The sequence below is a fragment of the Orbilia oligospora genome (assembly GCF_000225545.1).
Source record: "Orbilia oligospora ATCC 24927 unplaced genomic scaffold scaffold00043, whole genome shotgun sequence".
NCBI classification, from domain to species: domain Eukaryota; kingdom Fungi; phylum Ascomycota; class Orbiliomycetes; order Orbiliales; family Orbiliaceae; genus Orbilia; species Orbilia oligospora.
In genome coordinates, this window is record NW_011645600.1 from 316,643 (window position 1) to 330,222 (window position 13,580).

The window sequence follows — 13,580 nt, forward strand, 5'->3', positions numbered from 1 at the left end:
TGTATTATAGGTAGATAGGATAGGAGCCGTACATAGAGGACTGAAGATAGGCGTATTGTTAATAGAGGTTCTGTTAAATGTACTTGCTCCGGTATACCTGATAAGCAAAGCGTAGACCGCGTCTGCAATACGAGACTACCTGATAGGCACCAAGAAGTATGTGTGAGTTGACAGAGATGTTTTTAGAGGCCCTCCCTTCTATAAAACTCACGCCGAGTCTCCTCATCTTCTTCTATTTTGTTCTCACTCCCTATTGATTTCCTTATTGATTTCCAACATCTTTCCTACCTCAAATACGTCCATTTACCCACTCGCTCAGGACATCAGCTTCAGAATCATTAAACTTAAATTCAAGACATGTCACAACCTGATCATAATATGGAGGGGCACGAGATTAAGATGGAGGGTGATGAGACTAAGATGGAGGGACATGAGGCTATGATGAAGGACGAAAAGCAAGACATCATCCTTTCCGAGGAGTCCGCCCAAATTCAAGACGATGATAATGCATCGGGTTTCGAGACAAGGGCCCAGCGGATGCAGCACATGCCAAAAGTCATCTCTTTGCAAATCCCACCAAATGGTTCAGATCGTCAAGGTGGCGCGGACTTTTGGTACTGTCCCCAAAATGAATGCCGCGAGAAGTTCAGCAATGCAAAGGACCGCAACGACCATGCTCATTGGAACCATGGCTGGTGCTGGAAGTGCAGCATCGAGTTCAAGACCCAAAAGGCTTTGCAACTGGTATGTCTTTCTTCCTTTCCCTCAATTTATCAAGCGAATGAGCTTTACTAACAAAACCCCCCCTTGACAGCACTATCGAACTGTCCTCCACCCTGGATGCAAATAGTCCTGCGTCCCCAGCTGCTCTGGAAAGTTCGAAAAGTCATCCGAGCTACTCGCCCACCTAGAAGGTCAAGAATGCACCGCGGCTGCTACCAAGGGTGTTCACGAACATGGAATCGCCCATTTGATCCTCCTCGATTACGCTCGTGACTTCACCAACGAAGAGAAAATCTACCTTGCCAGTCTTGAAATGAAAGCAATCGTCCTCCCCAAGGAAACAATCTGGCTTGTCGACCCACTTGGCAAGTTCTTCGACGTCATCACTAACAGCAACAAGATGAAAAAAATCAGCGCGCAGTCACACTTAATATATACCTGGAAGATCCAAGGGGATGACTTTGATGACATCTCTGGGGATTCTAAGTATACTTGTCTCGCCTGTGGTGAGAAGTTTGTTCGACCGCGTAATTTCCATGATCACATTCGTGGGGTCGAAAAGAAGAAGAAGCGAGCGTCTACTGCTAATTTTGAGGCCACACAGGCTGCTTTGACGGTTTGGAAGTGTGAAGGTTGTGAAGCTATCTTCAAGGTTTTGAGTGGATTAACCGGTCATTATGAGGGTGGGTGCAAAAAGATCGCGGAGGAGATGAGGGCCTTGAGGAAGGAGAAGGAGCATTGGAACGAACTGGATGAAGCAATGAGGAAGGAGATGGAGGAAGATGGAGACGGGGGGGTCGTTGTTTTGGATTATAAGGAGTTGACTAGTGTTACCTACGAGGATGGCTCTGATGATGAGGATGACGCTCAGGATGAGGATGAGAAGTGGACGATAAAATGGGACCCGAATGAGAGTGAAGACGAGGAACTCTCAGACTTGGTGGGATTAAAAGAGGAAACAGGTAACTCTGTAGCCAGTTCCGAGGATTCGAAGGGAGAGTATACTGGAGGTAAACCAGTTGGGTTGGAGAATTTGATCACGAGTATGGGAATTGTGCCCGCAGAGGAGAGTTCTGATGAAGAAGATTGGAGTGATTAAACTCTTTCTTTCTTATCTGTTATCACCCTAGGAGTGCACTGCGAACAGAGCGAGGATTCAAAGATAGAGACATATGAATCATAGATCTGTTATGGTATTGCTTTCTTCTTCTTCTCGATCTTGTACGTTATTGATTCTTATTCCTCCACTCTGCCTCTATAAGATGAGGTACAGTGCTAGACTATAGAGGGCCCTGATAGAAAGTATAAACTCCATGTCTCCTCTAACCATTCATTCACTGCTTCGGCGGCACCAAGCTGTTCGTCTCTATGAAACCATAGATATTATACCTGTTTTAGCATGTATATTATTTTTTTCTTTTGTGTTTGCGTAAATTACTAGAGAGGACAAACAAACCTTCGAGGTTCATCTCGAGATAACTTTGGTAGTTCTGCCACATGTGCGAGAATAGTTCTGCTTCCATGTTTGCTGCATTTATTTCCTGGAATTCGCAAGCTATGCATCAATATCCCGTCTTAGAGAGGTATTTACTATATTGTAGAGAGTATATAGTATAGGCACGAGTATCCATTACCCGAATACGGTTATTGAATTCTTTAACGGCTTCATTTAGTTTTTCCTGTATTATCTTTAGTATCCGATATCATACTAGTATTAGAGACAAGGGAAAATCACATACCACATTGCCGATAATTCGGTTGAGCAGGAGCGACTGCTGGCTCTCGTGCGGCGACTCCATCTTAACTTGGTCAAGCTGTAAACTTGATGTTGTGGTGAAGGATGAAGTTAGGTAGACAGATTGGTCGTGGGATGAACGAATGAATGGAGGTCAAACACGTGCAGCTAGGTAACTGTCTAAGCGCCCGAGTAGCTATGCAACGTGCGCAATGTTACCAGACCAAAACCGCGTCGCCAACCGTCGACGCCTTCGCTTCAACACCTGCCCGCGACTGACCCACCAACCCACAACCGCCGCTTGCTTCCTTTCTTTCTTTCTTCCTTTCTTGTTCATCTCACCAACCTCCTCCCCCAAACATCACCAACCATACTAGATATCTACAACCTCCCACCACAATGCCTCCCAGCGCGACAGCAGAACAATCATCATCCTCAGCAAACTCGCCTAAGCCTCCTCAAAAACTCCACTACGTTTTTGAGCCGAAATTCCCTGGTCCGACACCTCAAGCTGATGACTACTCTAAATACCGGGGTCGCAGCGATGCGGCTATAGTCATCGACAATGGTACCTCCACTCTGCCCCGCCAACACTTTCTATCAATTGATCAGTTTTTAAACTGATACTAACTATCATATTTCCTCTCTAGGTAGCTGGAACACACGTGTCGGCTGGTCTTCAGAATCAGCCCCCCGAATAGCATTCCCACCTATCTTATCCAAATACCGAGACCGAAAGCTCGGTCGTACATTCACACTCGTCGGCAATGATGCATACGCCGATAGTAACTCCCGAACTGCATCCAAGAACGCCTTTGATGTCAATATAGTCTCCAATTTTGACGTAATGGAAAATATCCTGGATTATAGCTTTCTAAAGCTTGGAATTGATGGTAACGATGGCATTGAGCATCCAATCGTTATGACCGAGGCGTTATGTAACCCGACTTATTCGAGGAAGAGTATGGTCCCGTTCCTTGGTTTACATGCCTACAAATTTCTTAAGTATTATGGAGTAGAGAAGGGTTGACAATGTTTCGGTATTATAGCGATGTCGGAACTCCTCTTCGAAGCATACAATGCGCCATCTGTCACATATGGCCTCGATTCTCTTTTCTCATATCACTACAACGGCGGTACTACCGGTCTAGTCCTATCCTCATCGCATACAACAACCCATCTCATCCCCGTTATGAACGGCAAAGGAATCTTGAACATGGCTACGCGTTTGAACTGGGGATGTTCACAGGCGGTAGAATTCCTCACCAAGCTCCTAGCTCTAAAATATCCTGGATTCCCGAAGACATATCCACAACAGATGGAAAGCTTGGTCCAGGAGCATTGTTATGTCAGCCAAGACTACAAGGCCGAGATGGCCGGGTATTTAGAGATGGGTAGCTTAGACGAACGGGATCGAGCGATCCAGTTTCCCTTTGTGGAAATCATCAAGGAACAAAAAAGTGAAGAGGAACTTGCTAGGATCGCAGAGAGAAGGAAGGAGAGCGGTAGGAGGTTGCAGGAGCAGGCTGCCAAAATGAGACTTGAGAAGGTAAGATGCCTCGTTTCTTATCCGTGATGGTTTGAATTCTAATTTATAATCTTGACTGCAGCTTAAAAAGAAGGAAGAGGAACTTGCATACTACCAACATTTACTCGAGAAAGGAAAGACGGAAACCAAAAAGAACTTTAGCAGGCAACTCGAAAACGAGGGCTTCAAGGACGAGGTACAACTAGAGAAGCGAATTAAAGAACTAGAGAAATCGATCCGAAGGTCGCGAAATAAGGATTTGGGTATTGAAGAGGAGGAAGAGGAGGAAGTGCCGACATTCCCACTTCTCGATACCCCAGACGACCAGCTGGATGAAGATGGTCTCAAACAAAAAAGAGCCCAGAGGCTCTTGAAGGCGAACTATGAGGCCCGTCAACGACTGAGGGCGGAGAAAGAGAAGGAGCGAGAGCGATTACGACTAGAGGCAGAAAAGGAAGAAGAAAAGCGAACAAACGACCTTGAAGGCTGGATCGCGGAGAAGAGGGGTATGAGAGATGGACTTGTCGCTAAATTAAAGGAGCGTGAGCAGAGGAAAAATCAGCTTTCAGATAGGAAGTCGTTAGCTTCACTGAACAGGATGAAGGCTATCGCTCATCTTGCGTCAGACGAGCCCACGAGAAAACGCAGAAGAGGAAATGATGAAGATACATTTGGAGCTGACGACGACGACTGGGCTATCTACCGCGACATCGCAACCGTCAACGAAGATGAGGAGGAAGAAGACGAAGAAATGCAGACGGAACTTAAGAATCTAGAAGCACAACTGCTACGTTACGATCCGGAGTTTACAGAAGACAGCCTTCAGGGTGCAGGCTCGGATTGGAGTAAGAGCTTGATTCATGCATTCTTACGGGGTTGTCACCCGTTCGACCCGGAGAACCAAGCTGAGGCTCATCAAATGCACTTGAATGTTGAGAGGATACGTGTTCCCGAGGTTATCTTCGAACCCAGTATGGCCGGGGTTGATCAGGCTGGTATCGTAGAGATCACATCGGAATTACTCCTCAACAGAATCACAGAGAAACAGCAGAGAGAATCTATATATAGAGATATATTCCTCACCGGAGGGTATACACTTTTCAAGGGCTTCGAGGAGCGAATGCGTACAACCCTCGTATCTGTACTCCCATTCGAAGCCGAATTTGGGGTCAGAACTGCGAAAGACCCACTATTGGATGCGTGGAAGGGAGCGGCATTATGGACGAAGTCAAACATTGGTGAGGCCGCCTGGAAGGGGGCAGCGATCACCAAGGCGGAATACAGCGAGAAAGGAGCGGATTATATCAAAGAGCACAACCTAGGGAATGTCATGGGCTAGGAGCCCGGCATGCTTTGGAAGGTTCCGACTGGCTCGCCGATGCAGTTAGCCAAGGGGGTTAACTGGCAATCGTTGCGAGCCAGCAGAAAGCGCAATAGGCCCGCCATGGAGCCCTGTTATTATACGGGGGCAACAACGAGATCGGGGCCAATGGGCCCCATCTCAATTAAAAGGGCCAGGCGTTCCTGAACGCCGATGTTAACTTTTCTTTTCGTTTGTTTTCGTTTCTTTCATTTTTTTTCTTCTTCTTTTCAGTCGGGTTGAATGGGCGGCGTTTATGTGGCTTGTATTGTAAATTTATGATTATGATATGTTTACCCTTTTTCTTCTTTCTTATATACAAAGCGGTTGCATCACTGGATGTCGATGCCTTCAATATATATTATTATATCTTCAACAAGCCTGTTCGGTAATTCATAGACTCTCCTCCTCCTATTGACCCGGCTAGAGTGGCCCACCCGATGCGTGTTGCTTGTATGACTAAAATCGCAAGTAATCGTGAGTTGTTAATGTGATATTTTCTGGCCTTGAATGCCTGAGTCGTCTACGGAAAATACATCCTCCCCTTCTGTGACAGAAGCCTGGCCCATGCACCGGAACCCCAGGCATCTACGGAGCTTGTTAAGCCATTGTAAGCTTACTAGGTCCCAGTAAGTACCTTTTCCTTGGAAGTTCCATGCATTTTTTTCTTTTCCCTGCGCAAGATGCCCTGACTAATCGACGTCATTACTATATACAGACTTCACCTTCACCGCCAATATTCTACACAGAGAAGGAATACGACAGTAGGCTTCAAACAACGACTGTCTGCATTATTTTCTTGCTGGCAGCAGGTAGTCAAAATTCAAAGAAGCATAACACCGACAGGGTTCTTAACACCAGAGAAGCCAAAATATTCAAATCTCCAATTCACGCGGACCTACAAGATGGCAGACGTAGAATACGAACCCGGCAGCGAAGCCGCCTCGAACATTCTAAAGGACCTACAAGAAAAACTTCAAACCGACACGGAACTCCAAGAACGAGCTCAGGAGTTAATATTGAATATCCAAGATATTCGAGCCAGCGTCAATGCTGCAAAAGCTGGAGCTGGAACTCATAGAAGAGGAGGGGATGAAGTTCAACTCATTGCCGTATCGAAGTTAAAACCCGCGAGCGATATATTAGCATTACACGCCGCGGCCGACGGTGGACAGGTACACTTCGGAGAGAATTACATCCAAGAGTTATGGAAGAAACATGCGATACTACCTACTACGATATCATGGCATTTCATCGGTGGATTACAGACATCATCGATTTCAAAGCTAGCGAGGATTAGGAATCTTTATGCTGTTCATTCTATCGATTCTGCGAAGAAGGCGGTGACGTTGAATCGGTTGAGGCCAGATGGTTTCCCTGTTGTTAATGTCTTCGTGCAGGTTAATACCTCCGGGGAGGATTCGAAGTCTGGGGTGGAACCTGAGGTGGATGGCGGGGAGTTGTGGGATGTTATATCTACGATAAGGAAGGAATGTCCGAAGTTGAATTTGGTGGGGTTGATGACTATTGGGGCTATTGCTAGGAGTCAGGCTGCTAAGGAAGGGGAGGAGAATGAGGATTTTGTGGCTTTGGTTAAGGTTGCTGAAGGGTTGGAAGGGAGGATTGAGAGGGAGGAAGGGGTGAAGGTTGAGTTGAAGTTGAGTATGGGGATGAGTGATGATTTTGAGAGTGCAATTGGGATAGGGGCTGGGTTTGTTAGGGTTGGGAGTAGTATCTTTGGAGCGAGGCCGAAGAAGGCGGATGCTAGTATTCTATAGCCTTTGGTATAGCTAGATACATGCATGTTTACAGATATACAGCATAGACGAAATTTGGGAAATAGATGGATCTTGGGCATCAAATGTATTTGAATCGATAGATTAATAATAAGTTTTAAGAATAGAGTAAATTTATTGTAAAAGGTGAAAGGATGTCCGCTTTGTTCTCTTACATCAGACGCCACACCCATCAATGAAGACGGGCGAAGAATGGTAGACGAAGATGTCTTCTTTCCGCGACAATCATCTCTTCCTATCCCCTTCCCAGTCTTAACTCCGAAGAGGAAAGATGAGAAGAAATACAGGTCAAGACAAAAATTTCTAATCTTCCAACGCTCCGTTAAGAATACACCCTACTTCCCAATGACCCGAAAGTCAATGGGCAAAGGGGATCCCTGCAAACTCTACAGTCTGCATCGCTGGTGAATGATACTTGTTTTCTCAAGAAAAAAAAAACAGATGTAAAAAAGACTTTGAAAGCAGGAAAGACGTCTGTCCGAAGCATGGGGAAGCTTAGCGGCCAGTCGAAATTCAGCTGTATTGAAAAGAACAATCGGTATGATTTCCTTTTTATGCACATTATAATGGTGGAAGAAAAGGAAGCTGTCACTTATTAGTATTTGATTGCATTGAAAACACGAACTCCAAGATGCAAACCCCCCTTCCCGCCTCCCAAGACAAAACCAGAGCTAGAAAGTCAATAACGAAAAAATAGTATTATTATTTTTCCATCTAATCCCAATAGTAGTTATAAAGCGGCGAGATTGTTTCGCCATGATGGTTTCTTCGGATCACCTCACTCAAGAGATGCGATAGATCAATGACAATGAGCTTCTTGTATTTTCGGCAGATATCGTCGCCCAGTGGGAAGGAGTTTGTGACAACGATCTATTCCTAAGTTAGGAGGCAAATCCAAGAGGGTTTCTTGGGGAGGAGGGGGGCAGAAAGAATTTCACGCACCTTATCGATGCACTTGCACTCGTCCATCTCTTCCAGAGTTCCTGGTCCGAAGAGGCCATGCGTAGCGATGCAGTATACCTTCTTTGCACCGCACACCTTCACTGCCAATTCCGCGGCTGCAACCCAACTGCCTGCACGGTCCATCATATCGTCCACAATGAAGATAGTTTTATTCCTAACTTCGCCAACAAGCGTGATCATCCTCTCAATTTGATCATGAGGCTCGTCATCTTCATCTGAAGCGTTAGCATCAACACCACCGAGCGCATGGCTATCATGGCCAAGCACAGACGAAGTAGTCGAGTAAATACTCGACAACATATGATCCAAGTTGCCTTCGCCGTTCTCGAGAACGACGCTAGCTGTCATTGACGGGGATGGGTAGTCGTCGTCAACGACGTGACCTTGGACGAGACGGCTTGTGGTAACGGCAGAAACCTGGTCATCATTGTAAGTATCTTCTGCGTCCTCTTCCTCATCTTCGGGGATCCCGCTATGCTGCTCCTTCAATGGGTGGCTAGACAAGCTAGACAGGCTGTGATGATGGCTATGGTGAGGTGACATATGTGAATCTGGGTGTGGAACGTTACGATGCCCCATGTGGGTATTGATGCCTAACATGTTATGTCGAGGCGACGAATCCGAGGACCCTGAACGTTGGTGCTGGAGATATGAACTCAACCCCTGGCGCCGGAACGGAACAGTATCAGAGCTTCCCTCCCGGACGGAATTAGCCTTCTCGGATTGAGGCTTTGACGAATTTTCCGGGGTCTCGATGGCTTTTTCATTATTCCCAGTATCAACGGTGTTGTTCCCATGATCTGAGTGGGCCGGTGAATGTCTTCTAGACTGTAAGGCGGAGTCGTGGATTGCTCGACGCTTGTCTGTTGTGATCAGGGCAAAGTTAAGTTTAAGGGCATCGGCGAGCGATGTCACCCTGCATGATGAACAAGTCAGACAAAGGAGGATCCACCATTAAGGGGGAACAATATCAATACCTCTTCGTGCCTCCCGGATTTTTGGATACGACCACCGCCTCCCTCCAATTAGGAACGTTTTGTCTGATCCATTTGGCAAAGATTGGTTCCGCAGAAAGATTGTCTACGGGCCTGGAGAAGAAACCTTTCATCTGAGACGCCTGTAGTTTGGGGAATGTTGTCAGTGACATCACGTTTGCCTACCAAGATCCCGTATGTTACCCACATGTAAGTCCACCGTGATAACATGATCCACACCAGCAACAGTCAACAAATTCGCAAGCACTGCAGCGAAATATAGTTTAGTACGTCATAGCTTTGTAAGATAAACATGTAGGATGGTGAAAGAAGCATACTTCTTGCGGTTATGGCTCCCCTATGAGACTTCTTTTTGGACTGTTTCGAGTAAGGAAAGTATGGTAACACAGCTATATGAGCAAGCCGCAGCACCACCAATTAGCAGGTGAAAAAGTCTCTGCATATCTGACTCAACCTTATAAGGCTGAGCAGAATGCGATAATGGGAGATATTTTCCCGATCAACATACCAGTGACTTTGTTCGCCGAACCGCCTTTACAGGCAGATATCAAGATCAAGGTCTCCATGATGGCATCGTTGACCCTGTTCCACAAACATCAACCGCGAGCGGTTTGCTTGTCAGCCTTCAACATTGATCTCCCGTGTACCGAAAGGTCAACGTAGAGAGTGTCCGGCATACTTTGCCCCTCCACCCTGGACAATGAAAACGTCCTGCTCTCTAATCGAGCATCCTATTGTGGTGATCAGTTAGAATCGGTGCCATCGAATAAAATAAGGTCAAACAAAAACAACTGGTTTAGGATGTGGGTTACATACCAACTTGCACGCTGGTCTCGCCATTGGCGAACTTTTTCAGCTCGACTTTGGACGGGGCCCGACCCAGTCTTTCGCAGATGGCATCGCAGAGAGCCGGGTTGGATGTTCCCGAGAAGATCTGGACACGACGCATCGTTACGTTCGTTTTTACTTGTGAGTACTATGTATACCGACTAATCTATGAACTTCGTAAGGCTGAGTGCTGTTTTCTTTTGGTGAGACTGTGTGAATATGACTGCAGTGCCACTTTGTTGTAACAGGTAAAGTCTAGTGTGTGTGTAGTTGGGATCAATTGGACGACGTCTATGATCAAGGTGAGGTAGAACGATGTCGAGGAACCATTTGAAGATCCAAGATAGCCCCCTACATCAGGCGATAGATGTAAGGGACCACAAAACAAGTGACAATGAGATATGAGATGGTCGAAAAAAGAGGAGGATGGACGGAGAGATATACTTGTTCTGGGGTAATACAGTTGAGGTGTGATATTTATGGTTGGTTCTCTCTCAGACGAAGAAATTTAACAACGGAGAAAAAAAAAAAAAAGTTTCGGGCCCGTGTTCGGTTTGGTTAACCGCGGCTGGCCAATGACAACTTCTGAAGACGCTCATCGCAACACATTGTCTGCTGTGGTTGGTCAACCTTCGCTTCTCCACCTTCCCCTCCTTCTGGTGGATATCACCAAAGTGCAGCTGTCGCGATCGTTTTGTTATCGAAAAAGAAGGCCTGGATAAGGATAAGGATAACATAACATGGAAAGGAAAGGAGGTTAAAGATAACATCGACAGTCTCTATAATAAAAATGAGGCTGATATGCAATGTTTGGCTCAATCAGATGGAGGGCCACCTCCACGTGCATATTCCTCCACCAGACACCGGGATCTTGTATGTAATATAACATCTTCGACCCAGTTCCGGTCCCAGTCCCAGTCCCAGTCCCAGTCCCAGTCCTTGTGGAATATATTTAAAAAAACTCCAACTGGTTGACAACTAACAATACTATTGGCATGCCGTTCCCCCGCTCTGGGCAGCCTTAGCTTAGTGGGGGGCAGGTACATGTATTCCAGTCCAATCCAATATCACCCAATCCGGTTCGATCCAGGGAATGTATGTACTCACATACATATGTAAGTACTTCCTTAGTATGTGCTGTATCTCGGGAGCTGCCGGTACACATCAGCGGCGGCGCAAAATACCATGCGATGAGGGCTGCCAGTCAGCCCGCCTGCAGCCCTGTGTAACACTTTGGTCATTGCATTGCGACCACGATGGATGTCTATTAATTAGTATAGTACACTTAAGTAAGATGGGTCCGTCCGCCTTTCTTTCGCATACATACATCTGACCTTCTGCAGAAACTATCCGATTTATACATATGCATACTTTGTTTTGTTTCAATTTTCAAAAAAAAAAAGAACGGACCAGTCGGAATGCGCGTAGATACTTGCCGTCGTTTCTTACCTGGTTCGGGGTTTAACGCCTATTTTGAGTAATCCGGATGCATAAACACGGCCTCATAACTTGCGTAGATATATATAAACCCGAACCGACGCATCATCGCCATGATCATGAATCACAGCCTAATATAATTAATAACCTTTTTTCTTATTCACCTTTTTATTTCGGTTTACTTTTTTATTTCTTTTTTATCTATTTCTTTTGGATTGCTCATGTGCTCGAATTCTTGTGCTGAAATAACATCCTCGGATATTCAACCTCGCCACCAACTAACAAGGGCTATCTCTCGAACTTCTGAAGCTTCCTGGGGAGGGTTCAAGGACACATGTCATTTTTAATTTCTGAAGCTCATCGCTCATCGCTCTAACCCGGATGACATGCGATTCTCTCGCATAAGCTCTAGCTTACCCCAACAATCACGAGTCGAAAAGAATAAGAGAGAAAGAGAAAAAACCCTCGTTTAAACGTTATAAACGGAGCTATGGCGGCCGTTTCTGCCGTTGGGATATTCCGGAGAACCCTGACACTCCGTACCTTTTGACATTAGGCAGAACAAAACCTCATATTGTACCCTTGGAAGCTCATCGCACACACTTTTCTTTCTTTCGTACCTGAATTTTGACTTTTAAAAATTTTCCTCCTCGCTCGTGTGATAATCATTAATGTTTCCCCTGATCATAAGCATGAATATGAAAGTGGAATGGATCCATGGGAGAAGCTTCGAAGATATTATGGATAGTGTAAATTATGAGAAGAGAAAAAATAGTTTTTTATGCGTTTTTCTTCTAGTCTAATTACAAATATCATTATATGGATAGATAAATAAATAAAAGAAAACTTCAAATCAGCTTTTGGGTATCATGCTGGTTTTGTTTTTGAACGAGATCAAGATAAAAAGGATTAAAAAGGAAAAAAGGATCAAGTGTGCATAATATTGTACAATGATACGCAAAAGCAAAATTCCTCTCTAGAAAATAAAAGAAAAAGTAGGATGGTATAATACAGTATGGCTGATGATGAGAGAAGGAGAAAGCCGACTTTTTGCCCGTGATTCCATAGCTTGCGCTTGATAATGCTGTATGTGGTATATATCAAACAATAAAAGTGTATATAAAAAGCAAAAGACTGGTATCAAAGAATCGAAATGAGAAAGAAAGGGAGAAAAGAAATAATAAAAAAAACAAGAGACGAGACGAGATGAAAGCGAGAGCGATTATGTATTAGGTATATTAAGAGGTAAGGATAAAGAACCGCTTTGCTTTTGGGGGTATAAAAAGTCGCTGGAAAAACATTGCGCCGTCCCGATGAGGTTGAAGGAGAAGAGTCGAGCAAGCAGGAACTGATTTCGGATAAAAAGGCTGAGCAGAGATAAAGACCCGGAAATAGCGAAGCACAAGCAGAGCTGAGACGATGGCAAAAAACGAGAGGAAAAAGGATAAATCGCTTGCAAAGAAAAAATTGACTGTTCCGTTAGATGCATGCAGAGAGTCTCGTGGCTGAAAAAAAATATATCCAAGGTTGTGAGGGCATGGTCATAAAGGCAGGAGTTGGCGGAGGCGGAAGAGGATTCGAGATGTCTTTCTTTTTGCCGCTGCAGGGGAAATTGAAGGAAACCGAATGATTTACGTCAAGCCAGTTGAACGCAAGGCTGTCGGTTCCATGGGAAACGGCAAAACAGACGACAGGACGAGGTTGAAAGACCAGGTTTTAAAGTGAACCAAAGAGTCGTCATCCGGTGTCTCATGATCGAGAGTGATATATATGTAGGTATAGTATATGCTTATGATTCCCTGCTGTGTCGTAGCCGCCCCAGTGCGAATGCAAATTATACGGTTTGTCCGATATATGGAAAACATATCGAATTAGGTATTAATTTAGGCATACTGGTCGTACAGAGACAAGCAAGAAGGCAAACACAGCCCTTTGTCGTGAGGATTCAGTGACTCAATCAAATTAGGTCGTTGGCCGTCGTCGGTCGTATTGGGCCTGGGAAGCACAGTCTGTTTACAGACCATGGGTGCATGGCCTGCAGGTCTTTAGCTTGCAGTGCTGGCACTCGAAGATGAACCAATGAGGTTCGGAGTGGCACATCCCACATGTCCACATCACGGCAGTGGTGTCGGACTTGATAATCTTGAAGGCGTGGTGGCAGTGAGCCGTAGGAGCTTGAGAGATTGCACCAGGCATTTTGTTTGAAGATACAAAA

General features: G+C 45.4%; 5 protein-coding genes across 5 annotated transcripts; 3 read left to right on the plus strand and 2 right to left on the minus strand.

Moving 5' to 3' along the window:
* Positions 1–357: 357 nt before the first annotated feature.
* AOL_s00043g101 (uncharacterized protein) lies at positions 358–1,822 on the plus strand (the record flags this gene model as incomplete). Its single annotated transcript, XM_011120588.1, has 2 exons — positions 358–744; positions 851–1,822. The coding sequence occupies 2 exons, from the start codon at positions 358–360 to the stop codon at positions 1,820–1,822; spliced, it is 1,359 nt and encodes a 452-aa protein (XP_011118890.1).
* Positions 1,823–2,057: 235 nt separating this feature from the next.
* On the minus strand, positions 2,058–2,522 carry AOL_s00043g102 (uncharacterized protein; the record flags this gene model as incomplete). The annotated part of the gene is made up of 4 exons (XM_011120589.1): positions 2,058–2,089; positions 2,180–2,264; positions 2,358–2,402; positions 2,463–2,522. The coding sequence occupies 4 exons, from the start codon at positions 2,520–2,522 to the stop codon at positions 2,058–2,060; spliced, it is 222 nt and encodes a 73-aa protein (XP_011118891.1).
* A 335-nt stretch (positions 2,523–2,857) lies between these two features.
* On the plus strand, positions 2,858–5,325 carry AOL_s00043g103 (uncharacterized protein; the record flags this gene model as incomplete). Its single annotated transcript, XM_011120590.1, has 4 exons — positions 2,858–3,026; positions 3,109–3,420; positions 3,508–4,007; positions 4,069–5,325. 4 exons carry the CDS (start codon positions 2,858–2,860, stop codon positions 5,323–5,325), a joined length of 2,238 nt encoding a protein of 745 aa, XP_011118892.1.
* A 926-nt stretch (positions 5,326–6,251) lies between these two features.
* AOL_s00043g104 (uncharacterized protein) lies at positions 6,252–7,124 on the plus strand (the record flags this gene model as incomplete). The annotated part of the gene is made up of 1 exon (XM_011120591.1): positions 6,252–7,124. One exon carries the CDS (start codon positions 6,252–6,254, stop codon positions 7,122–7,124), a length of 873 nt encoding a protein of 290 aa, XP_011118893.1.
* Positions 7,125–7,856: 732 nt separating this feature from the next.
* On the minus strand, positions 7,857–10,049 carry AOL_s00043g105 (uncharacterized protein; the record flags this gene model as incomplete). Its single annotated transcript, XM_011120592.1, has 8 exons — positions 7,857–8,012; positions 8,085–9,021; positions 9,083–9,222; positions 9,288–9,346; positions 9,418–9,489; positions 9,609–9,682; positions 9,780–9,831; positions 9,917–10,049. The coding sequence occupies 8 exons, from the start codon at positions 10,047–10,049 to the stop codon at positions 7,857–7,859; spliced, it is 1,623 nt and encodes a 540-aa protein (XP_011118894.1).
* Between the last annotated feature and the right edge of the window lie 3,531 nt (positions 10,050–13,580).